Source organism: Aptenodytes patagonicus, chromosome 2 (genome assembly GCF_965638725.1).
Source record: "Aptenodytes patagonicus chromosome 2, bAptPat1.pri.cur, whole genome shotgun sequence".
Classification (NCBI taxonomy): domain Eukaryota; kingdom Metazoa; phylum Chordata; class Aves; order Sphenisciformes; family Spheniscidae; genus Aptenodytes; species Aptenodytes patagonicus.
In genome coordinates, this window is record NC_134950.1 from 140,865,696 (window position 1) to 140,893,388 (window position 27,693).

At 39.9% G+C, this 27,693-nt stretch overlaps 1 protein-coding gene across 1 annotated transcript; it reads right to left on the bottom strand.

The window, feature by feature from the left end:
* C2H7orf78 (chromosome 2 C7orf78 homolog) lies at window positions 1-27,693 on the bottom strand. The gene is made up of 6 exons (XM_076332115.1): window positions 27,620-27,693; window positions 11,143-11,173; window positions 4,400-4,484; window positions 1,913-2,052; window positions 987-1,079; window positions 1-45 (listed from the first exon to the last, which is right to left on the bottom strand). The coding sequence occupies exons 1-6, from the start codon at window positions 27,691-27,693 to the stop codon at window positions 1-3; spliced, it is 468 nt and encodes a 155-aa protein (XP_076188230.1).

Below are 27,693 nucleotides of genomic sequence, written 5' to 3' on the forward strand. Positions count from 1 at the left end.
TCACGTTGCTTTCTCCTCAGCACTGTGCTGTTTAGGCTGGGATTCCTGTGAAAGGAAATACATTATCATTTAAATACAGTCATCACCCTATAAGGTCACATCGGGCTAGTATCAAACATGATGGGAGAAAATGCAGTTTTACAGAAAACTGGTTTCATCAGTGGGAAGATCAAGATTTTCCCCCGTGAGAAGTTTGTTCTAGACAAGATGGAAGCAGAACGTTGTGTGTTTTGTGGACATTTTCCTCTTCTTCCCAGGACTCTGGCAGCTGGGCATGTGGACTGTGTTGGAGGGCACTGTGAAGTGTCAGCAGCCCGGGAGCATTGAAGGAGAAGTGTGTTGGAAGCTAAAAAATTTTCTCCTAACACATTAAAAAGCAGTCCTACTTTCCACCTACCTTAGATGCCGCCCAACATGGCCCTTCTTTGAGTGGGGGTTACTCCCCAAGAGTAACCTCATCCAAAAGATTTGACAAGCAGAAACACAGTGCATCCTGGCTACAGCAGCAGAGGACTCTGCTCAGACAAGTGTATTTTTCCAAGAAGCCCAAGCTATTCCAGTGAAGGTCAGTGTTGTGACCAGCACATTTTCATTGCTTCATCTTACTGGGATTATCAGCACTGTAGTGCAGACTCTGAGCCAATGCTGCATTGTCTGCATGGATACACTGAGCCCATGTAAGCCAGGGTTATCCTGGATGCTGCAAGGATCTCACTTGATAGTAACGTTTCTCTAGTGCAAGCCAGCATGAGGAAAGGCCAGCCAAGCTATCTGCATTTTTTGCTCTGGACTCCAAGAAAGGCTTGGGATCTATTCAGTTTAATTGGGTGTCAGTGTCCTCCTGACCCTCCCAAACCAATGGAATTATGGCTTCTGCCAGCACCCATCAATCCTTTCTTATCTAAGACCACAGAAGAGCAAAATCGTGTTTGCCCTCTGGATGAGACTAGATCCAGTGTCCCTGCTCTAGCAGAATGAACACTCACATCTCTGCCTGCCTCTCCCTGCTGCAGCTGGCACAGCTTTTCCTCCACATGATCCAAGAACGCAGTGTGAGCATCACGCTGCCGTCTGTGCCTCTGAGAGCAGAGAAGTGGAGGTACATCAGAGCTACAAAACAAAACAGGAGTGGCTGTCATGAGAATGATCTTTGACAGGTTCATCAAAGAACTCATTCGCAGACATGTTTCAGACTTGAATCAGAGCACAACACGTTGAAATGCCTAGAGACATTTATGTTCAGCCAATTCATGTGTTTTACAAATGTGCATATTGACTTGCCACTCTTCAGTAGAGTTATGTTCACAACTCAGAATCTGTCATCACCTACACAGGTTCCCTAACCAATTTATTTTCCTCTCAGCCTACTATTTGTTAATCTTCAGTAATGTTAATGGGACCTGTTTTATAATGAAAATAGAGACATTATCTTTTTGGAGATCTCTACATTTAAGTGTTTGGTGTATCTTTATAAACCATCAAAGCATCCACCCAGTACCTGCATATTCTAAAATAGTCTGTGTCTTTGAACAGTCTAATATGGACATCTTAGTTCCTACAAATGAATTGCCATGTGTAGTGCTGTATAATTTCCTGCTAAAGGCTGAAATAAGGACGTGTTCCCCAAGAGATTAACTTTCCAGACTCTGTCAAAGTCAACAAGAGCTGGAAACAGAATTATATTCTTGAAAAGCTAAAGGAAATTGGTGGTCCATGTCCCTAGATCTCCAGTACATTGATGCTTCCATTAGGACATGCCAGCTGTCCCCTCAAGTTCAGCTATTGCATGATCCAAAACACTCTGAAATCAATGTAATTCAGAAGAAGTAGTAATAATAATAAATAATAATAATAAATTTAAAAAGCTTTTGATGCAGAGAAAAGCAGGAAGTTGTCTTTTAATCTGACTAACCATAAATGAAGCAGATTTAGGTGGCCAGGGATTCTTTGGTAGTAGCAGCCGTGGATCCCATTTGCTTTCACAAGGCTTGTGTGTAAGAAATCTCCTATCAGAGTCCTTTTGCTTTCCTTTCAGTAGTTCAAGTCCAGGATCTGAAAATATTAAACAAACAGTATTTATAAGCTATAGGACAAACTGGACTCTAGGATTTGAAAAGCTATGTTTATTGTTAATCAGATAGGATTCCAGAAAAGGAGCACCCAGACATATATGGTAAAGATCATAAGCAAAAAAATATTCTGTCCGTGGTCTTGCTGTGAATGTACAAAGAAAGTAGTGTTTTACGCTACGTGGTATGTACGTGTGTGTACTTTAACTAATGTGTATTTAATTATTTTCAAACAGGCTATCATTGTGAGAGGTGAAGCTATAGAAACTACACTAAAGGGCAGACATCCCATTATGGACTATCCACTACAGTAGGAATGCAGTTATGGACTATTGTATCTACAATGAGGACTGCAGACATTGGACTTGATTCAGTTGCCTGGGAATAAACCACCATTACAAGGTGAAAATTGCAGTCTTAACAGCAAATCTACATTGGCAAGTAGATTTTTGAGCTAATAATCCTGCTTGTATCAGGCATCCTTAAAACTGAGTGTCTTTGCATCAGTGAACTTAGAGGAAGCAGTCAACGACCTGCTACGCCACCTGGATGCTCACAAGTCTATGGGGCCGGATGGGATCCGCCCGAGAGTGCTGAGGGAGCTGGTGGAGGAGCTCGCCAAGCCACTCTCCATGATTTATCAGCAGTCCTGGTTAACGGGGGAGGTCCCAGACAACTGGAGGCTTGCCAATGTGATGCCCATCTACAAGAAGGGCCGGAAGGAGGATCCGGGGAACTACAGGCCTGTCAGCCTGACCTCAGTGCCGGGGAAGATTATGGAGCGGTTCATCTTGAGGGCGCTCACAAGGCATGAGTGGGACAACCAGGGGATCAGGCCCAGCCAGCATGGATTCATGAGAAGCAGGTCCTGCTTGACCAACCTGATCTCCTTCTATGACCAGGTGACCCGCCTAGTGGATGAGGGAAAGGCTGTGGATGTGGTCTACCTGGACTTCAGCAAGGCCTTTGACATCGTCTCCCACAGCATTCTCCTAGAGAAGCTGACGGCTCACGGCTTAGACAGGTGTACTCTGCGCTGGGTCAAAAACTGGCTGGACGGCCGGGCCCAGAGAGTTGTGGTGAATGGAGTTCAATCCAGTTGGCGGCCGGTCACGAGCGGTGTTCCCCAGGGCTCAGTTTTGGGGCCGGTCTTGTTCAATATCTTTATCGATGATCTGGATGAGGGGATTGAGTGCACCCTCAGTAAGTTTGCAGATGACACCAAGTTGGGCGGGAGTGTTGATCTGCTCGAGGGTAGGAAGGCTCTGCAGAGGGACCTGGACAGGCTGGATCGATGGGCCGAGGCCAACTGTATGAGGTTCAACAAGGCCAAGTGCCGGGTCCTGCACTTCGGCCACAACAACCCCATGCAGCGCTACAGGCTTGGGGAAGAGTGGCTGGAAAGCTGCCTGTCGGAAAAGGACCTGGAGGTGTTGGTCGACAGCCGGCTGAACATGAGCCAGCAGTGTGCCCAGGTGGCCAAGAAGGCCAATGGCATCCTGGCCTGTATCAGAAACAGTGTGGCCAGCAGGAGTAGGGAAGTGATCGTGTCCCTGTACTCGGCACTGGTGAGGCCGCACCTCGAATCCTGTGTTCAGTTTTGGGCCCCTCACTACAAGAAGGACGTCGAGGTGCTGGAGCGTGTCCAGAGAAGGGCAACGAGGCTGGTGAGGGGTCTGGAGAACAAGTCTTATGAGGAGTGGCTGAGGGGACTGGGGTTGTTTAGCCTGGAGAAAAGGAGGCTGAGGGGAGACCTCATCGCTCTCTACAACTACCTGAAAGGAGGTTGTAGCGAGGTGGCTGTCGGTCTCTTCTCCCAAGTAACAAGCGATAGGACGAGAGGAAATGGCCTCAAGTTGTGCCAGGGGAGGTTTAGATTGGACGTGAGGAGCAATTTCTTTACTGAAAGAGTGGTTAAACATTGGACCAGGCTGCCCAGGGAAGTGGTTGAGTCCCCATCCCTGCAGGTATTTAAAAGACGTGTAGATGAGGCGCTTAGGGACATGGTTTAGTGGGCATGGTGGTGTTGGGTTGACAGTTGGACTCGATGATCTTAGAGGTCTTTTCCAATCTTAGTGATTCTATGATTCTATGAACTAGTGTATTTTCTGTTATCTGAGTCTGTTACTTAGAGCTAGGAGTCAGACTTTCTCTGATATTGAAACTTAGGGGAAAACATTGCTGTTTGGTCGTTAAGCTTCATCTGAGGCCACTTCAGCCAGCTACATGGCAGTAGAGGGGTTCTACATTCTTACTCCTGCTCCCTACTGTTCACATACTGATTCCTAATTTCTTTAACACAATGAATGTGCATGTTGTCAAGGACTTACCTATGTTTAAATGCTGTGATTTTAACTTCAGATTTAAAGGATCTCTGGAGTAACCTGTCACAGTATTTGGTAAATTAGCTTCATACTGCACTTGAAAAGGAAAATACATTGTAACATCAGATAAGCCATCATGCCTAGAACCAAGAACATTGAAGTTAACTGTAGAGTAAACTTTACATGTTGGATTTAGGTAAGGTAAAAAATATACCGGTAACATTTCTGTTCAAAATTTGCAAGATTTAGGAGATTTAATTAACTGTTAATTAACTTGTTAACAAGTCGAGCTGTTGAGTTGACAAGAGTTATGGTTTTCCATTACCCTAAGGCTGTTTATTTACACAACTAATTTAATTAACACAATTTATCACCATGGTCCTGATCTCAAATGAGTCCAGTGGCCTCCTATTACAATACAGATGAGCAGTAATAACAGAAATGGAACGCCCTTCTAGAGAAAGGAGGTGTGATACTAAAAACACAGGGGATGCAATTTCTTAGAATAAATACATAGCATGTGTTGGAGTTACCTGCATGGAGTTATTTGCATTATTTTTCAAACCTTTCCAGTGAATTTAATTGATCATTAACATACCCTGCAGTCATCTGCATTACAATGAGCTTAAAAGCTTTCTGTTGCTGGAGAACTTATGAGAGGGCTAAAAGCAAGGCTGAAACAAGGGGGTCATTTAACATCAATGACACACCATTTTTTAGATATGTATTCTCATTGTTTGGAAGCAAAAGTGATTTTGCATTCAGAGTGGATAGGATTTTAAATAACTGGTAATGATGTTTTCTGCCAGTTGCAAGAGGAAATGGTGAGTTTGGCTGCTGGTAGTGCTGCTCTTCACCAAACCACATTTTGCAGAGTCAGATAAGTGTAGGACAAGATATGACACCAGCACATTGGTCTTAAAATCCTTCCGAGACAAGGTGTCTTAAAAGGGAGAGTTTGCTCCATCAGCCCATTCTTGACAAGCAATTCGCTTCTTTATGTAGATCACTTATATTAGACTACATTGCTACAGATTTGACTGACAATTTTCCCTGATCTTCACAGGTTGAAATGGATATCATTAAACAGTTGATTTCTTGTGAGTTACAAGATAGAAAATCGATAACCATCATGTTCTGGAGGTATCAATATCATCTGCATGAATAGGAAGACATGCTGCTTTGATTAACTGAACAAGATAAAATCAAAATGGTGGGGTTAGGCAGCAGGATGAGTACCCTGTGAAATCAGAGAGGGAACATAAAAGGTGTGTGAAGTTACATGTTAAAAACTTGATGGTAATGAATATTTAACTCTGGATTGATGGGTGTGACGCACATCAGAAGTGTATAGGAGAGAATGCCACAAGGAGAAGGAAACACCATACACTAGTAATTTACATTTCTTACTTGTTGCCTTTCTCATAATACACTCCTTTTTCTAATTTTTTTCTGACTGAGTTCTGATTTCCATTTAATGAAGCATTTCCCATTGGCCTGAATGGTGAAAAAGGGACTCCCCATCTAAATGAACACAGAAATTGCTTTTTTGTGTGTGTGTAAGATCAAGTCCATACTTCAGAATTTTGGACCGGTGCAGCTAGTCCTTAGGTATATTTTTTATTTAGAGATCTTGCACCGAGATCGTTCATTTCCTTTTAAACTCATGACAATATATCATTAAGAGTTCTCCTCAGAGGATATTTTAGTGGAGAAAAAAAAAAAGGAGTCAAATTTCCTGTATAGGCAAGTCCTTAGTTCTACTGAATTTGCATCACTGTACAGCCTACAGCCTGCTAGAACTAAGTAGCCTGAAGTTTCAGTTCATCGAAAAGTTAATGATATGTCAAAGCAATTAGACAATATGCACTATTTTCCTCCAGACCTCAGAGTGGAGATCCCCTCTACCTCTGGACCAAGTCCTGAGGAGAGTCTGAGGATGTTTTGCTGTTATCAGGAACATAATCGGGAATTTTTGGTTGCAACTTGCTTTTTTGCTTTTTCCTTATTTCTTTTCAGACATTCTGACTTATAATTACTTGTTTCGCTTAGGTAGAATTTTGCCAAAGAAAACCATTAGTCCTGATGTTAGAGCACTGACTGGTGACACTGAAATGCCCAAACAAAGCACCTGATTCGTAACAAGGACCTGAAATTTGATTTCACACTCACAGCTAAATACCTTGGTCATCGGGCTTTCCGGAATTAGCTTTTGGAGCCAGTCAAATTATTAAAGCATTAGTTTTCTCCTGATATAGAACACGGAAGGTTCTGAAACCTTGAGAATACTTCCTAGGATATGGATGCTATAGATTATCTTGCTACAGTCAGGCCCTCTGAAGAGGTGGCCTTAGAAAGCACAACATTAGAGTTGAAGGACAAACATGCATTTTTTTTTCCTTCCACTGGTTTTGCAAATTTACATTACTGGTCAAGACTTGAGAACAAATAAGACACATTTACTTAAAGAGAAAAGTTTTGTTTAGTAGGTTTTAAAAGAAATTAGCATTTAATTACTATTATGGAAACTTGATCATCTTGAAATAAAGCAAGTTTTCCTTGAGACAGAATATTATTGGACAAATTTCTTTTGGCTGTAATAGTTAACTAGAAGTTTGCTTTTAATTACCTTAGGTAAACTCAAAACCAGGGAAGTTAAATTCCTGCTATAGCAGCTTGGCAAATAAATGAAGACATGATTTTTACTCTCATGAAGACAGAAGGAGGAAAAAAATATTGTTTTCCATGGAAACGTAACATTGGCTATATGCCGTTTATGTGGTTCTTCAATAAACTACATGTCCAGGTAGAAATGTTTGCTTTGGAGAACAGAAGGGGGTTTGTTTACCATCTCAGTTTTGTTTCTTATTTTAGAAATAGTAAGTTTGCTGAATTGCTCTTTGGGCAAGATTCTTTGTAGGGCTCAGAGGAGAGGAGATAGGAAGGTTTGTAATTAAAAGTTAATTGAATATGGATATAATACTGAGTCTTAATAAAAGGTTCTTCTTCTCTCTGTTTTTATGGCATCTGATTTTAAAAGATGTTGCACAAAAAAAACCCAAAGCAAACAAACCAAAGAATGAGTCCCCAAAAGAAAGAAAAATAAATAAAAAAAATCTGAACAAAACCCATTTAGATTGAAGATTTCTCTTCCTTAGCAGTTTTAATGTTAAACTCACTGATTTTGGGGGAATGCACTGATCCAAGTTGTATCGTGGATTTTTTAATTTTCCTTGCAACTTTTTTGTACACAATTTGATTTTCAGCTGTTGTGAAAAAAGGACAGTTTCTTGCCGTATGTTCTGAACAACAGCTAGCACAATGAGATGCTGGTCTCAGTTAGGGCTGCTAAATGGAAAAATTACCATAAAATACTTCCATCCAGCATGTCAAGCAATTCAACTGCTACCTATTAATCTGGGGAAAGCAGAGAGTACAGACAGGTGTGTCACCGATAGCAAGGTAAAGATGAACTGATTAGCCCTGATGTCCGTATTTCAATCTGCTCTGCCAAAATGAAACCATCTTGTCAGCTACAAAGCACATTAAAATATAGAGCTCCAAACCTGCATTCATCAGCTTTCCCTGTGAAAGTCTTTTTGGCAAATAATTCCTGACAACAACAGAGTTATCTATCAAAGTTAGATCCCAACTGCGGTATTAACTGCTGGGTTTTCTTTTTTTTGGCTAGTGAGACTGACATCTAGTGGCTTCGTTTACTGATCCCCAGGCATCCTCTCTATTTCAGCGTGTTTGCTTTGTAAAAGTGTGGGAGCCAGACTTTACCTGCCTATAATCACGCGGTTTGGGGTCCTCATACACACCAGTCTTTGCCATTCTTCACAAACAGTGTTTTGGCCTCATAAGAGCTGATCCATGGAAAGCAAGTGACAAGCTGAGGCAAGTCCCTTTTCTGAGAGAGGAAGGAGCAGCTTAGGAAGGACCTAAGCCTGGAAAGCTGTTGCATGCCTATGGACTCAGAGGTCATTTTTGGCTTCACTTCCCCTTTTCCCTTTCCTGGTGGCTTCTGAGAAGGGTTGGATGATCCATAGAGCCGGTAGCTAAAATCAGGAGGCTGCTTTAACCCTACATCTGTATTGGCTTTGGGTTGCTGCACTACAGTTTGTTGCCGGGAAAAAGGCCAATCAAGGCTCGCAGAAAATTTTGTTTGACTTTCAAATAAAAATTGTCGCTTGTCTTGGTGGAGGGCGAACATAATGGCCTGATAATGCATTTTTTCTTCTCAGATATTGTAATCCCTGGCAAAAAGAAAAAAACCCCAACACACACACATATACAACAGAACTTTTATTATTGATTGTTACTTGCAGTCTGTCTGTATAACCTAGTACATTCATTGAAGATAAATGTGTACCTGTATTTCAGTATTATTTTGTACCGATGCTTAGATAAGGAACTATTTCTTCTTGATTCCCTCTTTCTCTCAGTTCTGCAAAGTATCCTGAAGAAGCAAACTCCTAACCCTAGAGAAAGCCCATCTGAAGCTAAAAGCATGGATGTTCAGGAATCTACACATTCATACCAACCTGTAGGAACAGGAGTTCTGACTTTTATTTTGCCTGAAATACCCATCACTAAGAAGGAACACAAATACATCCTCTCCTTCAAGTTTTTATTCTTGTCTCATTAAACAGTACATCCTTGAGGGGAGACTAAACCTGTGCACATGCCACACAGCACAGCAGGGATTTGGTGTTAGCTGGACAGAGCTGCATACACACTAGCCTCACTTCGCACAAGCTGGAGTGACAAAACAAACTTCAAATTAGGGAAACATTGAAACTCCAGTCTCCATCCTTCCTGATGCATTTTCATGTTTATCCGCATTCCTGGGCCCACCCAGGCCACAACATTAATTAGAGCTGCCCCATTGCTATCCTAATATGTGCCCAGGTGTTATGTCCTGCCGTGGGCTATCTCATCAGACAGTGCCACTTGAGCTTCACCTTTTCCCCAGGGGGAGAGGGAGGCCCTTTCATATACCCAAGGATGCCTCTGGGCAGGGTGAAAGTCCACTCGAGCAGCATTAACCCCCTAATAGGCAGTAAAGTATTTAGCTCTGTGCACAAGCTAGATACTACGTTATCGCTGTTCTGTCTCTCGCTGATCTTAAAGACACTCCCAGACTCTGTTACCTTTCTTACACTATGTCTGTAATAGCAGCCTTAAAGAGCTCCTTGGATGTCCTGCAAAATCTGGAAGAAACACATAGATCGTAAGGGTATTGAAACAGGCCCCAACACAATACAAACCATTTTTCCTACTTCCTTCAATATTCAATGCTTAGGAAACCTGAAGGAAAGCTATAACCCTACAACTTTCTCTTCTTTGTGCTTATTCATTCTGAGGACAGAATGTTTTTTTCTAAGAGAAGATGGTGGTCCATTGAAGGATAAGGGCAAATGGAAATGTGTTCTTGCCAACAAAACTGTGTTTCTGAACAAGGATTTGGGTAGGCAGCTTACTGGAGATAAAGTAAGTTCCCACAAACTACTTTTGGAAGGTCACATTTCTGTGCTGTCCTTTTCAGATGACTTTTGTTCCCAAGCCATGCTCAGCTGTGCTGCGCTGTCAAGCCGGGCTCCTTCCAGTCCAGGACCCCACTGGCTGGAGCACTCCCAGCTGCAGCAGGGCCCTGCTGCAGGAAAGCCTCCGGGAAGGGGCCAAAACTCACAGTCTGTACTCCACAAATTATTCTCAGGCTATCCAAACACTGAAGCACAGCCTGGCCCTGTTCCTGTTTGGGCAGAGGAACAGGGTGAGCAGGCTTGGGTGGGCTTGGGCAGGCACTCTGCTTTTGTCCTCAAAGGTGCCCCAGGCTTTCCATCAAGTATGCGTGGGGGGCAGTCTACAGGCAAGCCGGCTGTCCCACCACGACCAGCTGCTGTGTTTATCTGATCATTCCATAAATTGGGGAGAAAAATTGACCGCTGATAATTTATACATTTAAAGCAGCCTTTTCTTGTTTTGCAACTAAACGGAGATACTGGCAGACAGCTTTAGGTACAGGTAAAATAGGGAGATGCCAAGGTCAGCAGAACGAACAGCAAAGGCGCTTCTGCTTTTCTAGTCTGTGCCAAAACTGTAGTAACCTAGACTTTGCATTGCTGCTGCTGCTGCCATCATGACAAGACTATGTATGCGCTTGCCCCTCCACAGGTGTCAGGAGCAGAAATGTTCAGCCCTGCGTGTCCTTCTCTGCCCCCCTCCCTCTTCCTACCACTCCTCCCTCCCCACGGCAATGTCAGTCCCACAATCTGGAGGCAGCAAAATTCAGATTTTGCCTATATTGCCAAGAAGTCTCAAAGCCGTTCAACCCTTTGCAGAGATGGTATTGAACGGGCAACCCTTCTTCTTTTCATACACTGGATAACATACACAACTAATTTACTAGTCGTGTGAATACCCATTTCCTCCTTACCTCTCAATCCTCCACCTGTTTTCTCCAGTCCCTTTTTTTTTTCCTAAAACCAAGGTTTAGCATCCAGAGGAAGTTTCTAAAGCAATGCAATTCTATGATTCTCCATTAATTTCACCAAAGCAAAAAGTCTGTGTATTTTCACACATCCCACCTCTGCCATCTTTGTTACCATTGATTTTCCATACGTATGCTTGTATCATAGAAACTGAAACTCACTGATCCAAAGTACCTACAGATCCATGTGCACAGTGATGAATAAGGACCCCAAAGAGATGCAGTGAACAGAAAAGACAGAGATACCACTCACCACTCTGCAAAAACAGGGACTTCCTGAGAAACTTCATATGCTGTATCACAGAGGGCTTCTCTTTCCTCTCTTCTAGGGGAAGTTAAGCAAAGGATGAACTTGCAGCACACCCTTACTCAGGGAATTGTTTATTCTTCCATTGTACAAAAGAGCTGGAATATACAGTCTACCCATCTGTGTTGCTAAGAAACAGGGCCCTGTTGCCTTGGGACTTGATTCAGAATTCAAAAACGAAAATAGTGTCTCAGTAGACTGCATAAATGCAGCTTGAAACCTAGCAACAAGGCCACAAGTTCAATGTGATTCTCTTACATGTTAGAAAACGAGGGTATTAGAAGGAAAATATGACTGAGGAAAAGAAAACAGTAATTTGAAAACAAAACAGAGCTGTTGTATCACCAAAGGGATGGAACTGTCTTTTACTAAACATACTTTTATGACCTGTAAGATCTGATGCTTTGCTACCCTGTGCTTTGAGCAGGTTCATATTTACTATAACAAGTGAATACAAAGCAGCATCAGTATTTACACCAGTATTTCCTGAATATTCAGCTTGTGCAGTATAAGTGACAACACAAGAGTCAGGAGAGCAGAATTAATTTCCAGTTTGTATCTCAGTTTTCAAGCACTCTGCCAACAGAATAATTTAATAGTTGCTACACATGCCTTGAAATGATCACTCTTAAAATGGCATGGATTGTATAACTGGGAGCAATTACTTAACCACATACACACAGCCTGTTTTCTATATTTGCTTATGTGCAAGTGAAGTATAAATAAGAAGACAGCACATGTATAAAATTATAAATATGTTATAGCATCCTTTGACCTTAACAAACAGCCATTATGTGCTGTTGGAAATTACATTGGTTCAATCAGCTATTTCATTGTAAAATCTGTTCCCTCTGGTTGCAGAACTTCATTACACAGCTGAAACTTTGGCCAGCACTCCAGCAGAGTAGGCCAAGTTTGAACAGAGTTATAGTTCTCAGCTGAGTAAACAGGGCTCAGTTGTTTGTTTTTCTTTTTTGACGTTTCATCATAAAATCGTAAAGAGCTATTCTTCAACTATGTGATATGACTGTGTACATAGTGGATTTAACTGGAGACGAAGGAGGAAGAAAAAATTCAGTGGTGACAGATCACCTAGACTCACGTGAACGGTTTTCACATTCGTTTCTCCTTGGTTTTCTTCTTATAAGTATACTATTTCCAAAAGAAAAGAAAAAAGCTTTCTTCCTTAAATGTTTCTAAGTTTGCAGCACTTCCATGCAGTTCCTTCAACATTTATATTGTTGCAATTGCTGAGAGTCAGGGCCAAAAGACTGTCTGGGAAAACACCTTTGCTTTTTGTTTGTTTGGTTTTGAACGACATTCAGAACCCTTTGAGAGGGTACACTGTACACTGATACAATACATTTTTCTGTATTTTTAAGCGAATTAACATTTCTTCAGGCTTTCAGCTGAAAAGGAAGTTGGAGGTTGTAGCTGAGATTTGTGATAGGACTTTGTATTAGTTCAAATACAGAAAGATCTCACAGCGATCCTAAAGTAAATGATAAGATATAATTGGATGATTCTTTGCAAGTTTATGCTGCTGAGATACCTATAGTTTTACCGCAAAGATCACCAAACAAAATTCCTTAAAATGACTTGAAGAAATATAATCATGTCGCTTTGCCAGTAGATGGCAGCATGTTACTTATTTTACGAGATAAAGGAGTTTTAAAACCCAGGAAAGCTAAGGAGTAAATCTTTCTGCTCTACCGCAGCATAGCAAGAGGGCTTGAAATTTTCCTACGCAGAACCATCTCATGTTTTCAGCTAAATATAAGCCCTTTGTAGACTTAAATAAGATTAAGGAGACCTTAAGAGTACAAGCTGGAAAAAACAGTAAAGCTAGTCAGGATCCTAGTCTGAGCTGCAGAATCTTCTTAAGGACAAGCAAGCACAGATGGAATATCACACCCAGATTTAACCTTGAAAACTGTAGCCAACGGTATCTATACTTTCTACCTTGAAAGAAGATATTTCAGAAAAAAAAAAAAAAGAAAAAGAAAACCTGCCCATTCACTATTTATAAATGGTAAAAGAAAATGGGATGAAAAATATTTTGTTCAATCACCTTATCATACAGAAGCATTATCAGTCAAAACCCAGACTATAAGAAAAACACATCACTTGACAGGACCATTAGTGTGACCTTTTGAGCATGTTATGTTCTTCAATATTTTTTAGGATTTTTTAAACTTGAATTGTTCTATTCTGTCTTGATTCCGAAGAGTTAAAAGGGGGAAAAAAAAAAAAAAGAAAAAAGAAGAAAGGAGATTTACTTTTGATTTTGAAAACAGACAAACAATTCTTATCACCAGTTTCCAGCCTATGTTAGCAATAGAATCTCTCCTTTCCTTGGGCTCTCAACTTTTTGGGATAGTGACCTACTTTTTTCCTGTATTTCTGTGGCAGCTAAGCCAAATAGTTTCAAGACCCTTATTTGGGATATATCGTAGCAATGCTCCAGTGATAACTCAAGAAAATCAGGAAGATGTCAGTAGGTGTTTGTAATTCTGATTTAGTTCTTACACTCATGCAGAATCTGAGTATGTCCACTGAAGTCAGTGTAAAAGCAATGTGAATCAGAATTAACTATATAAAACCACTGCTGAAGCAACAGAAAGATACATTAAATTACAGAAGTTTGCATTACTGTGTAAAATGCTGATCAGTATGTGATAACAGGGTAATATTTCGTTTTTCCTCAACTAGGATACAGAGTGGTGTTTGAGGGCAAACAGTGGCTTAGTGTTCCCTTGCTATAACTCATGTAAGTAAGGAACAAGCCTACAGATTTCATAAATCCACTTCTTACTTCTGAAATCTTATTAGAGACTGAGTAGAATAAATCCTGGTTTACACTAAAATAACTGTTTCATTTCCCTTATTCTGAGTAGTTGTTCATCAAGCCCAGGAATTAGAGGCATGCTTACCCCATGCAGTGCAACTCTGAAATATCCCAGCTAACTCCAGGATCAATACCTACAGGTCCAGGTCAAGGTGACACATCCATCGCTGTTAATTAGTCTTCATATTCAGTGTCATGCAAACATAACTCTGTTGCATTCAAGTGCTGGAGTTAAGAAATGCAAACCAGCTCAGAGCTATTTTAGGCTTCTCTGCACTACACAAGGAGTTGTGAAGATAATTCCTTATCATCATTCCTTCCACAGAGATTGTCCTGGTTTCGGCTGGAATAGAGTTAATTTCCTTCCTAGTAGCTGGTACAGTGCTGTGTTTTGGATTCAGGATGAGAACAATGTTGATAACACACTGATGTTTTAGTTGTTGCTAAGTAGTGCTTACACTAGTCAAGGACTTTTCAGCTTCCCATGCTCTACCAACTGAGAAGGCTGGAGGTGCACAAGAAGCCGGGAGGGGGCACAGCCAGGACAGCTGACCCAAACTGGCCAAAGGGACATTCCATACCATGCGACATCATGCTCAGTGTATAAACTGGGGGAAAGCTGGCCAGGGGGGCCGCTGCTGGGGGACTGGCTGGGCATCGGTCGGCAGGTGGTGAGCAATTGCATTGTGCATCACTTGCTTTGTATATTCTTTTATTATTATTACTATTACTATTATTATTATGATTTTATTTTATTTCAATTATTAAACTGTTTTTATCTCAACTCACGGGTTTTCTCACTTTTACTGTTCCGATTCTCTCCCCCATCCCACTGGGGGCGAGGGAGTGAGCGAGTGGCTGTGTGGTGCTCAGTTGCCAACTGAGGTTAAACGACGACAGAGATGAAGGAAAAAGAGAACAGTCTCAAAGGATAGGTAGGGGCAATTCCTATTTCTTAAAAATGCAATAGACAGGAAAAACAGCTGGGATACCTAGAATAACAAAACAAACAAAAAACAAAACCTGAAAACTAGCTCCCACACTTGTCAAATTTGAGTCCTTATAAATTTCTCCTTTTATCTGATTATGCCTTCAAACATCTCCATTATAGTTTACCTTAAGATATTGCATGACAAACTAAAAGCCTCACCTGTTTTTGCTGTGAGAATTACCACAAAATTATTTTTTATGGGAAATTTGGAAAGTGACCGATTAAAAATAAAATCATAAGAAAATACATTTTGTCTTTTCTAATCCATTCTGATAGCAGTATTTCATTCTGCTGTTTCTAAACCACATAGAACTGAAGAGAAGATAAACACACAACAAACAGTAGTCAGCAGTAGAAATGATAGCACAAAGCTCTCGTGATTTGCAATGTCCTTCTAAAGCAAAATTAAGCCAGACAGCAATTTTCTCCCCCTCATATGTCTAATTTTCCAGTAAGAACCACAAATGTAACTGTGTGTATGTGTATAAAATCAGCTTGTAAATATTTGGTATTCCTACACCTTAAAACAATTATCACCCCATAGTCTAGGTCTAAGCCAAGTTATGGGCTTAGCCTTTATCATCAAGTTCTAAATCCCTCACTAACAGGATTTAATTTACACAAATTGCTGATAAAACTAAAACAGGGAATCTACATCGCTGTGGATTTGAGTCATTACATTAGTTGCTGCTGAAGTAATGATGTTCCGTTTTCCAAGTTTGAGTCCAGTGGGATTGGATTCCCTGAATTTTGAATTAATCAAAATCTAGAAACTGTAACAGATAGGCACAGTGGCTCAACATATATAGATTACATTTATTTGGTTAAATAATTTAGCATTTTTCTTATGAGCTAGCTAACTTTATCATCATACATTTGGCTTTTATTTGCCTGGTCCCACTCTTTAAGGTTTTTAGTTTTAGTCCTGCTTTTTCTGAAATCAGACAGCCTTTTTCAGAAATTTCCATGATCTCCATAAGGCTGGAAACCATCCACCTAGGAGGCTGGAAAATAGCCACCAGAACAAGGGTCTTTACATCCGTGTAGATGATATACGAGGAAAAAAGTATCTCAGTTGAAGGCACTGACACATTCAATGTCTGCTAGGGAAAAAAAGGAGATTCACAAATTATTTTCTAAATAACTTGTACATGACTCTTTCTGTCATGAATGACAATTTTGAGTGGCTATGATTCCATTTTATCACACTGATAATGTAGTTTGGAGTCAAAATGTCATACAAATGATACCTAAAAATCAACATTAACTGTTAGCTGTTTATTGTTGCCTTGTTTAAAATATTTCAGTCTTCCAGCTGGGGTGCATAAATTCTCCCAACAAGGACATGCCTTTTTATTCTGTACTTGTGCAGTTCCTACCAACAAAATCCCGCTTCAGGACTGCAGCTTTTATGCTCTACTACATCATAGGCAAACACCTACCTCACGCTAGCACAGAAGTAGGAAATTGAAACATTTGAAGTTACCTATCTGAAGTTACCAAGTCAGATTATTCAATCAGTGGAAACCATGTGGAGAAAAGGTATGTTTCTCATTAAAGAAGTGCTGGAAGAGTTCACTTAGGGAATGGTCCTGACCGAGGAAGACGGTCTCACAGAGGTATAGGAGGAAAACCCCTGGAAATGGTTTCTTTCAGGAAAAGAAGAGGACTAGAGGTAGAATATTGCAATTTGTTCTTAATAGTGTGTCCTAGGAAAATTCATACTGCTGTTTCTCACTTTTTTTCCCCTCACTCCTTTGCCTGTCTGGCTTTTCTGCCCTTTCTTAAACATGTCTTCCCAGAGGCGCCACCATCTTGGCTGAGGGGCTCGGGTGGGTCTGTTGCGGAACCGGCTGGAACCGGCTGTGTCCAGCACCAGGCAGCCCCGGCCTCTCCTCACAGAGGCCACCCTGCAGACCCCTGCTGCCAGCGCCTTGCCACTGACACCCAGTACAGCTTTTTATATAAAAACTCACGTCTTCTAATGATCTTGGGCCTAACAGTAAAATTCACAATGTAATCCAGTACACCAAAATACACCAAAAGACTTCCTCGTAGCCTAATGTTTGCAAGCCATAAACTGAACTCAGGTAGATAATTTTTTCATTAAGATAGCCATAGAAAGTGTATACTCTGTTTCAGTCATACACTGGAAAATATCTGCCTTAAATTAATCAGTACCATAAATTTGGGCTCCTGCAGTTCCACATTTCTGTTCATAGAAGACCGCTTGATGGATGAGAGATGAGGATTCAAGCTTCATCGCAACATTCGTACACAACAAATAGCTAAACAAGTTCAAGCGCAAGATATAAACTGTTTGTAAAACATAATAAATGTTCTGAAAACCTGCTATTCTATGAGGGTTGTATATTAGTGAAAATTATAATGTCATTCCCACCCCCCGAGCTATGTAGGGGAGGGGTGGGAAATAATATCCTTAACTATATAGGAGTACAAGAGTCTAACCTCTCCTTACAGACCTTGGTTTCTTTAAACTTTACAGAAGTGTATATCTGTATCAGAGCTTTATGATTCAGGCCAACTTCTACAAATCAAGAGCAATGCAGAACAATTTCATAATCTCATGGAAATATATCCAAGAATGGTATTTCCTTTAAAAAGAAGAAACAACACACCATAAGAAATGGGTAATCCTGTTTCTTGAATTAGGTGTTCATACAACCCACTGGATTGTTGCAGATTGAATCCTGGGTATCTAACTCTCCTCATTCAATATGCTCTATCTCAGTCTTGTGAATTACTTTTATGGCCAGGTACCTAACCTGGAGGCGTTGAAGCGGTATGCAATACGGTTCCTAAAACATTATTTTGGATACATCTGCTGACTTTTCAATATTCACAAAACATATATAATAGTATTTTCCTACATCTACAAAGGTATGCAGTTTTGATGGAGGGGTATCTGAATAGCAAGTCCTATGACAGGGACACACGATGGTGTCCTTACCAGTACCTTTAACAGGCTGTAAACTGGGGAGAGGAAAGAGTGAGTTGCAGGAGAAGGGAGGGGGAATGGACTAGTCCCAGAGAGCATCATGGGTATAGACATATGGTATGGAAGGAGGAACTGAGACCAGTCTTGATTAGCACTGCATTCAGACTTCTTGCAGATGGTGAACAAGAGAAAACCTACTGGTTCTGTCCACTGTGAATAAGTAGGGACCTAATAATTGTTCTCTGCATATCATCTTCGAAAGACAGTTTCAAATCATTACCTTGTCCTCATTTGTTAAATGCAGCTGAAAGTAATTTTCTGCAGGATGTTTTTCCTAGTAGGAAACTAATTTCTTAAACAGCAGACAAAATTTACTAGAATTCAATAATTGCTTAATAAAGACAATTCTTTAATTATATTACAAGTCCTTTCCTCTTTCAAATTAATTTTCCAGTAATCCCCATATTTCTCTAACAGATGAGAATAATTATGTTGGCTCTGCTGAATAACCTTAAGCCATTACATTCCTTTAGCTAAGCATAGTTTTATGAAACAGCCAAATGAATACTGCCTTTGTAATGAAGATCTGCAATCCTGAATGCTTTATAGTCTAAATACAAAATTCTACCATTAGAGGCTGGATATTATTTCAATCAGCCAGGACTCTTTCACGTAAATTGACTAAACATTTTCTAACACACTCAGTTGTAAACTGTACAATAAGGAGTTAAAAGTTCTGAATTCCCAAGATTCTTTGTTCCGTGTTTCAGAAGCCAAATCAAGTATAATTTGCATTACTACAAAGGTGCTAATAAATATACACTGCTTCCAAAGGCTTAATATCAACTCAAATAGATTATGTAAATGCACAGCTCTAAATCACTGATTCATTTAGAAATTGAAATCATTAATTCAACCACTATATTACAATAATGTGTCACATTGTAGAACTTACAATATATTCACATGAAGGTGGATGGAGTTTGCTTTCGTTATTCAATATGCTTACCCTCCAAAAATAAATGGAAAACAATAGTGAGTCAGATTGGTGTAGGTAGATCAGTGCATGAAGAAGCCTGGCTTTTATTTATTTAACAATAAAACAAATTTTAAAAGAAAATACATATCTAACAACACTCAATTGTTCTTTTTGTTCTCTTAAATATCTCTCTGCCTTATATTCACAATCTTTTTTCTTGTGAAAAGAGTGTTTGGTGAAAGCACCCTCACACTTATGAACTAGACCTTTGTATTGGAGTTCCCTTGTGACAGAACCGTGAAAACAGATAGCCTCTATCATCCTTTGCTGAAATGCCAATTTTGACCTCTTTCTCTATTCATTCTTTATATTTTTCTTTCTCCTTCTGTCTTAGTTTTAAGCCCTTGTTTTTTTCTCCTTTTACTTTATCCTTTCCCACCACAGGGCTGGTAGGATGGTGTAGCATCTGTTGGTGGCTCTGTAGAGGTTGGGCACCTTTTTTCTTGGCTAAGCTGAATGTTGAGAAATTAGATGTACAGCTTTGTTTAGTGAACTGCTCCTGAGTGCCTTTATGACCCACTGTACAGGGACTGTTCCAGATGCAGGAAGGGAAAGCAAGTTTCAGGAAGCCGTTCGTTATAACACATTTGCACTTTGTCCTATTCAATGCATTTTTTCAAAGAAAATCCCACATTCTGCAATTCTCCCAAGTGAACTTTCTTCTCTGTCTGAAACTGTTCAATTCTGATCCTTTCTTGTATCATCTCAAAGATGTTAATGTCACATGGAACTGGCACATACTGCTTTGTACACAAAACTGTGCATCTACTACACCTTCATGTTGTATTTCTGACCTCCTGACTTTGCTTTTTCAAATGTCTCACATTAGCTGCATGGTTCTCATTGAAAGGAGATACCACCTGTTAAAGTCATCTGTAATTTGATTATAACAGCAACACACTCAAAAAGACTTTGTTACTATCCACTGTTTTATCTAAGGCTCATTCAGCAATTAGTCGCTAAATTGAGAAAGGAGATGCCAACCCCATTGCTTGATGAAATGTATGCATGTATTTAAGACATTATCTGAATAAATACAAGTTTAATTACACAGGAAAGAGCCTTACTGAATCGAGTTGCTTGCCCTAGAACATGAACCTGCGTGGTACATGATTAAAACCTAACAGTGCCCAGTATTTGATGTGCCAAATCTGATAACAGCACTCTGTACATGGTATCTGTGTACATGCTCTGGTTCCAAATGTAACTCTTCTAATGCAAGTGCAACAACATACATCAGGGTTTGACTCTTAGTTGTCTTGGCCAAAAGGTAGTGAACAATTCAGAAGGAAGAGCTATCCAGTGAGTATCTTTATTTCTACAATTTTATGAAAGCTATTTAAATAAAAATAAAACAGGACATCATCTTTGGCACTCACAATACTTCATATTTATAGGCCAAAAAGTAAAGTTAAAATCTTCCACTGCAAACTAAGTGGTGATGCATGCTCATGCTAATAGAGATCAAATAAAAATCAGGATTCTTTTGTAGCAAGCAGGTTTAGATCTTATAGATCTGACTGACAGACAAACTCCCTTTAATAAGGGCTGATGTAGAGGGTTAGATGGTAAAAGCCAGGGCAGCACAGCAGAGTTCAGTGAAAGCTTAGGAGTGAAACCACAGAGAGTAAGTCCTAAATCCAGACTGGGATGTGTCATCTGGCAGGCAAGGCTTATGCGGGTGTATATCCCTCACTAGACATAATTTGAGCTGCTGTTCTTTAAGGAAGAGATCAGCTACTAATAACCCTCACTTAAAAGACAAACAATTCCTGTTCTAGGAGACTTCAAATTATGTTCCCCAGTTAGCAGATATTCTGGAATATTTCCCCAGTGATGCATCTTGAAAAAATAGGTGGTAAAACTAGCAAAGGCTGAAGTCACTAGATATCAATAATCATCTGGAAATTCATGGCAGGCTTTATCCAGAACGTCTGTAATGGTGATTGATATGGCAGAGGACGCTGCCCAAAGCCTCTCTGAGTTCAAATTGGTTTGAATCAGTACAGTTGAATGTACAGATGGATAAACTATTGTCAGAGCTTTGAAGAAAAAGAGCGAGATGCTTCCTTCTTGAAATGGAGTGGAAACACTCACTATCACTGTTATAAAGTAAAAGAGAGAGTGGAGGCTAGCAAAGATTAAAGTGCTCTTTTATGGGCTTCTGTGCTGAGGTTTCTTCAACTGGATGAACCACTCTTCATCTGTACAGCATACCTGCAGAGAGAGCTGGCTAAAAAAAGCTGTGAATATGGCCATGTGGATAAGTGTTGCCAGAATTAATATTAATAACTGAAAGCCTCATTTTTGTTTTTAGTTCACTTTCCCAGGAATTATGGTGCTTACTTTCTGAGAGGAAAAATGCATTGCATAATCAGAGGGAGATTCTTCTACTGAAGAACAGTAGGGACACCAGAGAGTTAGAAATTAGTGGTCTTTACGGAAGACAATACAGAGGTAGGCTATGTATCACAGATCTGAAGGATGCAGAAAGGTCCAGATTTCTTTTGGGTGATAACTTTGGAGGGCATAGAAATATTATAAATGTTCATAAAAAATATGCTGCCTAAATTGGCTGCCATCATGACTCCATCCTCAAAAAATTCAGATAAGCCAGAATAGCCAGGATAAAGTCACAGGAAAATCTTTTTTGTCTCTTAATCTGCATAACTCATAATGACAATAAATTCATTTGCTGACATGACTGATATTGATTTAATTTAAGGATGGTCAAATAGATAGATTATATTTCCACCTCAGAAAATTCCTTTTACTGTTTGGTCAATGTAGTATTCCTGAGGATCTACTTCAGACAGCCTGACTGAAAGAGACTTTGCTCTGCATGGTATCACTCTGCCTCCAGCTGCCACCAAGAGTTACTGCTGGCATTTTCCTTACAGGGAACAACAGAGATGTTTTTCCTCATCTGTAGATACTGAAAAACAAAATACAGATGGACTGAGTTTCCAAATCAGCTGCTACCACTTCAAGAGAGGCATCAAAAAGGCCTTGTAATCACTTGCCATCTCAGTTTGTTTGTTGATAGTAAAATACCTGCTTTCTGCCCAATTTCCAGCTTTGGTGTCTAGGTCTCAGAACATAATTCTGACCCCTAACAAAACTGCAAGAAGTCAACAGATTAAAACAAATGTTATTTCACTTTGGGGTAAGAGTATTCTTTCACTTCCCCACCCCATGTATGCTGCAGAATGCCCAGGTCTGGAGACATATTTTACTGGGATGCTGAGATATGTGAAGAGGATTGTAAAACTCTGCTTAAGCCTCTGGAAAAGTCAGAGGCCTTTAGTTTGTTTAATTAATTTCATTCACATCTGGCTCTGTGCCAGGTCCAGATCAAGACACAAGTGCAATTGCAGATGTGATGCTGACATTCACGTAAAGAGCAAATGCAGCATCCACCAAATAACTTGTTATGCACCCTCTTCATTTGGAAGGGAGGGAAGAAGGGCAGAGCTGAAGCCATAGTTCCTGATTCTTAGAGAAGTGCTTCATGGGAAGGCAGCAGGAGAGCTCTTTGTTACTCCTCCTAGTGCAGCTGGACCACTGAGAAATCAGGAATGGAAGAACGAGGAATTAGAGAATGAAAAAGTAGCGGGCTGACGCCATCACTCAGTGAAGGTCACTGTTCTGGGAGATGGAGTTGTGGGTCCTCTTATGGAGACCGTTTCTCCATATGAGTCATTGGAGTCACCTTTTTCCTATGCCTATTACTCAGCCTTACCAGAGGGCACACCTTCCCCTGTGCTCTTCCTGTTGTGTCTGTCCCAGCCAGGCATGCAAGTGCAGCAGAAAGAACATGGGATAGGTAACTGAAGTTCTTTACATATTTGTGCTTAAGCAAAACCAGTTTATTCCTGGTCCAAGGCTTAAGACTTTGTGTTACATCCAAGTCAAATGTGCTTCGCATGTGATTACTTAGTGATTTTCAGGAATCAAACAAGATAGTCTATCGGATCCCACAAACAGCTGTCTTGACACAACTGAAGAGACAGGAACTTCTGAAGTCAACATATCAGGAAATTATGGTTTACCATGTCAGGAATTAATAGGATTACTCTAAAACAGAGCACACCTTGTTTCCTGTCATGCAGGTCTTGCTGCTTCCATTCTATTGACTAATAAATCCAGAATTTCACACAGAATGTATTTCAGTTGAATATTCACATGGACAAGTTACATGCATGCAGCTGGGTAGGGCTGTGATCTTCAGTTCTGTGGCAAAACCCAAGTCCTGAAAGATATATTAATCAAGCTGGAAACCACAATACAATCTTTACGTTTCTTTTAAATTCACTACAGGCTTTACACTATATGTATTTAATTGAAAATTTTGAAATAGATCAACTATCCATCCCCCTTTCAAAGTTAGAAAGTTTTCTAGGTTTATCATGATCACGGGAATAGTCAGAGCTTCCCTATGTCAAAGATCTTAAAATTAATTAATTTTGTTAAAAGATTTATGGCAGGTCACTGGTTCACAACTGACTTCAGTTCACAGCTGAATAGTTCCTGTTCTTGCATATCTGTGTACATAGCTGAAATCCACATAACTAAACCTTGTGAACATCAGAAAGCTTTTTACAGCTCCATGGCAAAGGGCACTTCAAAAATTAGTTCTCAGTAACCAAACCCCCTGCCTGTTCTGACCTGGAACACCTGTGAAAATGAACTGAGTTTGTGATGATAATGATGTATCTGTGATTTGCTTTTCAACTTCCTGAGGCCACTTTTTGATTTGTTAACAAAGTTGCAGACAGATAGTATGCCACTAAAAATACCATTTAAGATATAAAATAGTCATATTTAGTTTTGTATAAAATAATTAGTAATTTACTGAAAAATAGTCTTTGATATATCCCTAATTCTATCCTATTTATGTAGCATAACAATATACTTTGCTTTTTCTAATGGCTATTTTTCCAACTTTGTTTGCAAAATTTATGCATGCATGTATTTTAACACAAGGAGAAGCCACTCTGATTTGACCTGTTACATAAATAGGTCTCAAGAACTTCCTTGTTTTCTTATTGCCTATTAAAGCAAAGGGTTGATAAAATTATTTTACACTGCTTGTAATTTTCTGTTAGAGAATTTTGCTGTTTGCTATAAGGTGAGCTGTCTTAAAAAAGGTACTATTCTCCTTTATAAATGGTGTAAATAAAGTAAATAAAATACAGATCAGACTAACACAAATGCACATCACAAGCCTGAGAAAGAACTAGGAATTTTAAATTTAGTTTTCCAGATGAAAGCAGCTGTTTGCTTTTAAGAGTAAATGGCACATTGTAGAGGGAGCACAGGTGCCTGACTTACCAGCACAAATAACTAGATTGAGCAGAGCATCACACTAATGCCACTGCAGGGTTTCCAGAACTAGACTTACTTGTTTTCAGTTCTCTCTAATATTTCAACACATGGATATTTCTAATGCCTCAGACATCTACTGTCAAATGTCGCTGAGATTAAAATCTGCACTTTCTCACCAAAGCTCATCTCAAGGAAAGCCTGGATCCCTATTAGCATAAAACCATCACAGCAGCCATATGGGGCCGCTCATTCACTCTTTGGTGTTTCCATCTGTAGTGTCTGACTGCCTTACACCTTATTTTCATAAGGTGCCCAAAAGTCAGGGCATAACTACCTACATTTTACATAAAAGCATTTGAGACACAGAATGTCTTGGTCAGATAATGTAATTAGAAGCAGACATTGAGGTTAAGTCGAAAGTGAGTTTTCAGCAACATCAGGGATATATACAGAAAAGTCTTGTTTCTAGCAGGAATAATAAGTTGTATAAAAAAAAAAAAAGTGGAAGAATGGGATGAGTCTAAACTGGCACTTTCCTTGGTATATCCTCCTAGTTTTGGCAGTCTTCACATTGGGTGCTGCAGACGTCTTTCAAATCTCTATCTTTAATGGTCCTCAGATAGCTCTTTCTTTAATGAATTTTAAACTTCATTTTTCTGAACTATTGAAACATTTGGTATGCCAAACATTCATTTTAATTATGCAATTTGAAAAAAGACTTTTTTTTTAAACTGGAAACTTGATTATTTGACAAAATTATCTCTAGTCCTTGTTTTATGAGAAATATTTTTTTTTCCTATTTGTTTCTTTCATCCCACTAAAGTTTGATGACCCCCTGTCATATTCCTCACCTGAGTCACTTCTTCTCCAAGCAGAAGAGTCCTAGCTTCACAGGGACTCTCCCCTGACCTGGAAGCCATTCCTTACCATGCGTGTCTTTACCACCCTTCACTGTACATGAATGCACACAGACTCTGAAACGTGGGCACCCCACAGACTCATGCAGTCTCATAGCAATGTTTTCTGTTCCTTTCCCAGTAAAGCTAACCATTCTGCTTGCTGCTTTGTGACTGCAGCTGAGCATCAAAAGTATGTTTTCAGAGAACCATCTACAATAACATGTTCTCTTTTCTGAGTGGCAATAACTAATAAGAGCCCTTCATGTACAGTTAAGATTATTGCCTTGTCCCATGTTCATTATCTGCATTTATCAAAGCAAAATTTCATCTGCCAGTTTACCACCCAGCCATTCCCTATACTTCTTCATGGTCCATTTCATTTTGACTACCCTGAATTATTTGGATCATCAGCAAATTGTCATCTTCCTATTCACTTTTTTCCCCAGCTCATTTATGCCTATATTGAAACCTGTGCTACAGGTGCAGATTTCTGTGTTTCTTACTGATAACCTCTCTCTACTAATTTCTGCCCAGTGTTTTTTCAAATATTTTAAACAGTTGTTATCCCATAAAAACTCCATTCCTGCAGGAGCATCTGGAGCTAAGATCAGAACGTCAATCACAAGAACCCCATGCTCAGCTTCACTTGCCACATACTCCTCGGTGCCCAAGAAACTTCAAACAGCAATAAGCCTACAAATTTATGTCAGTATTTTCCCAGTCCTTTTGGAAGTGAACAGCTGGGCATCCAAATCATGTGGTCAGAGTCCAGAAACACAGAACCATTACACCTAAGATACCAGTAGGCTTTATCTGCTGGATATTTTCACATGTGCCTAATAATCTTCTGTGACATGGTTCCCTTTAAAATTCAGTAGCAGCTTCCACTTTCCTTTAGCGTGTGGCCAAAGGAAGAGATGAAGATATTCTTGCACTTTTCTTTTTATTTGATGAATATGTGGATTATATGTATGTCACTGGACAAAAAATAGTGCAAGGTCCAGGGCAAGGACTAGGTGCTTTCAAGTGGGTGTTCACATAAGCATCAGCAGTAAACCCGGGCTTGGACCTAATCCCTAGACTCATAAGGTTTTTCAGGCAAAGTCCCGTTTTCAGTGTTTCTCAGTGTCTCTAAGCTCAATGCATTTCTCCCATGCAGAAGAGTCAATATGTCTTTTTTGCTTTTAGGCATTTCAGGCACAGCTCCGCAGTCAGCACTGTAACAGTATTCAGCAGTATTCCAGGGTTACCTCTATGTTACTCCATTGATTTCCAGCAGTTTAGCCTATACCTTCTACCTGTATTCCATTAAGAAAGGGAAATGTTTTTGATGGAAGTAGAGATATTTCTGGCCAAAAGTTTGCTCTCCTGCTGGCATCACACTAAATGAAACATGAAACCAATACTGAAGTGATGAGGGATAGAGATTGTCAGAGTTTCAAGGGGCTGTTTTCTATTAAATGTTCAAAAAAATGTTAAAAAATCGCATTTCCATTTCAAATGTTTACATTTTACATTAGATGAGCCTGATTCAGTGGAACAAACACTGTCTGTCTAACAGGATGTAGACTCCTCTTGTAAAGTGTTCTGGTAAAACAGACCCGTTATCTGAGAACCATGGGGTCCATCTACTTTGCTAATCCCTCATTCTTTCGTCTTCAACCAAAGAGAATGATTTTGTCCGAGCAAACACTATTCATTCACTGAGGCTTTTCTTTAGGAGAGAGGTTATACAAAAGGAAAAAACCACCTTAATCCAAACCAAACATTCTTACTTCATCAAGTTCCTCCCTGCCATTGGTGTCAATAGCTGTTTTCACTAAATAAAGATTAGATATTACTTATATAGGGTAAGTGCAGAATTGCAGAAATGTTTTCAATAAAGCCAGTGTATTTGGCATCTCAGAAAAGAAACTTATTCTGCATCTTATTTCAGTACAATCCTTCCAACTAAACTGTTGGAGCTGGGGAGCCAAGCTGTGCTATATACCTGAGGCACTATCAAACCTCTTCAATTTGTAGATAATATATGCAATTTATAGATCAGCTTTTCTTAAATATGGGAGAACTGACAAATATTGCAGAAGTTTTAGAGAATTTACAGATAAGTACCAAGACAACAAGGATTTAAAGATTAGGTGCTGTGAGTCTAGGAGGAAACAAGTATATCTGTTCGACCTACCAAGACCTTGGGTCCCATTGAGAGATAAAAATGTGTATTTTTTTTCCTCAGTGGTGACAGAGAAGGTGCAGAGGCAGGTGCTGCTCCATTCTTGCTGACAAGCACACTTGAGAAGAGGACAGTGGTATATTATCTACCTCTGGAGGGGGAAGGCTGCAAATGCCTCTCATGACTTACTACTGCTTCTGAATGACTGTGATTCCCACCGCTGCTACAGTCGGTGACACATCTTGCTCCACAATGTAGCTCAT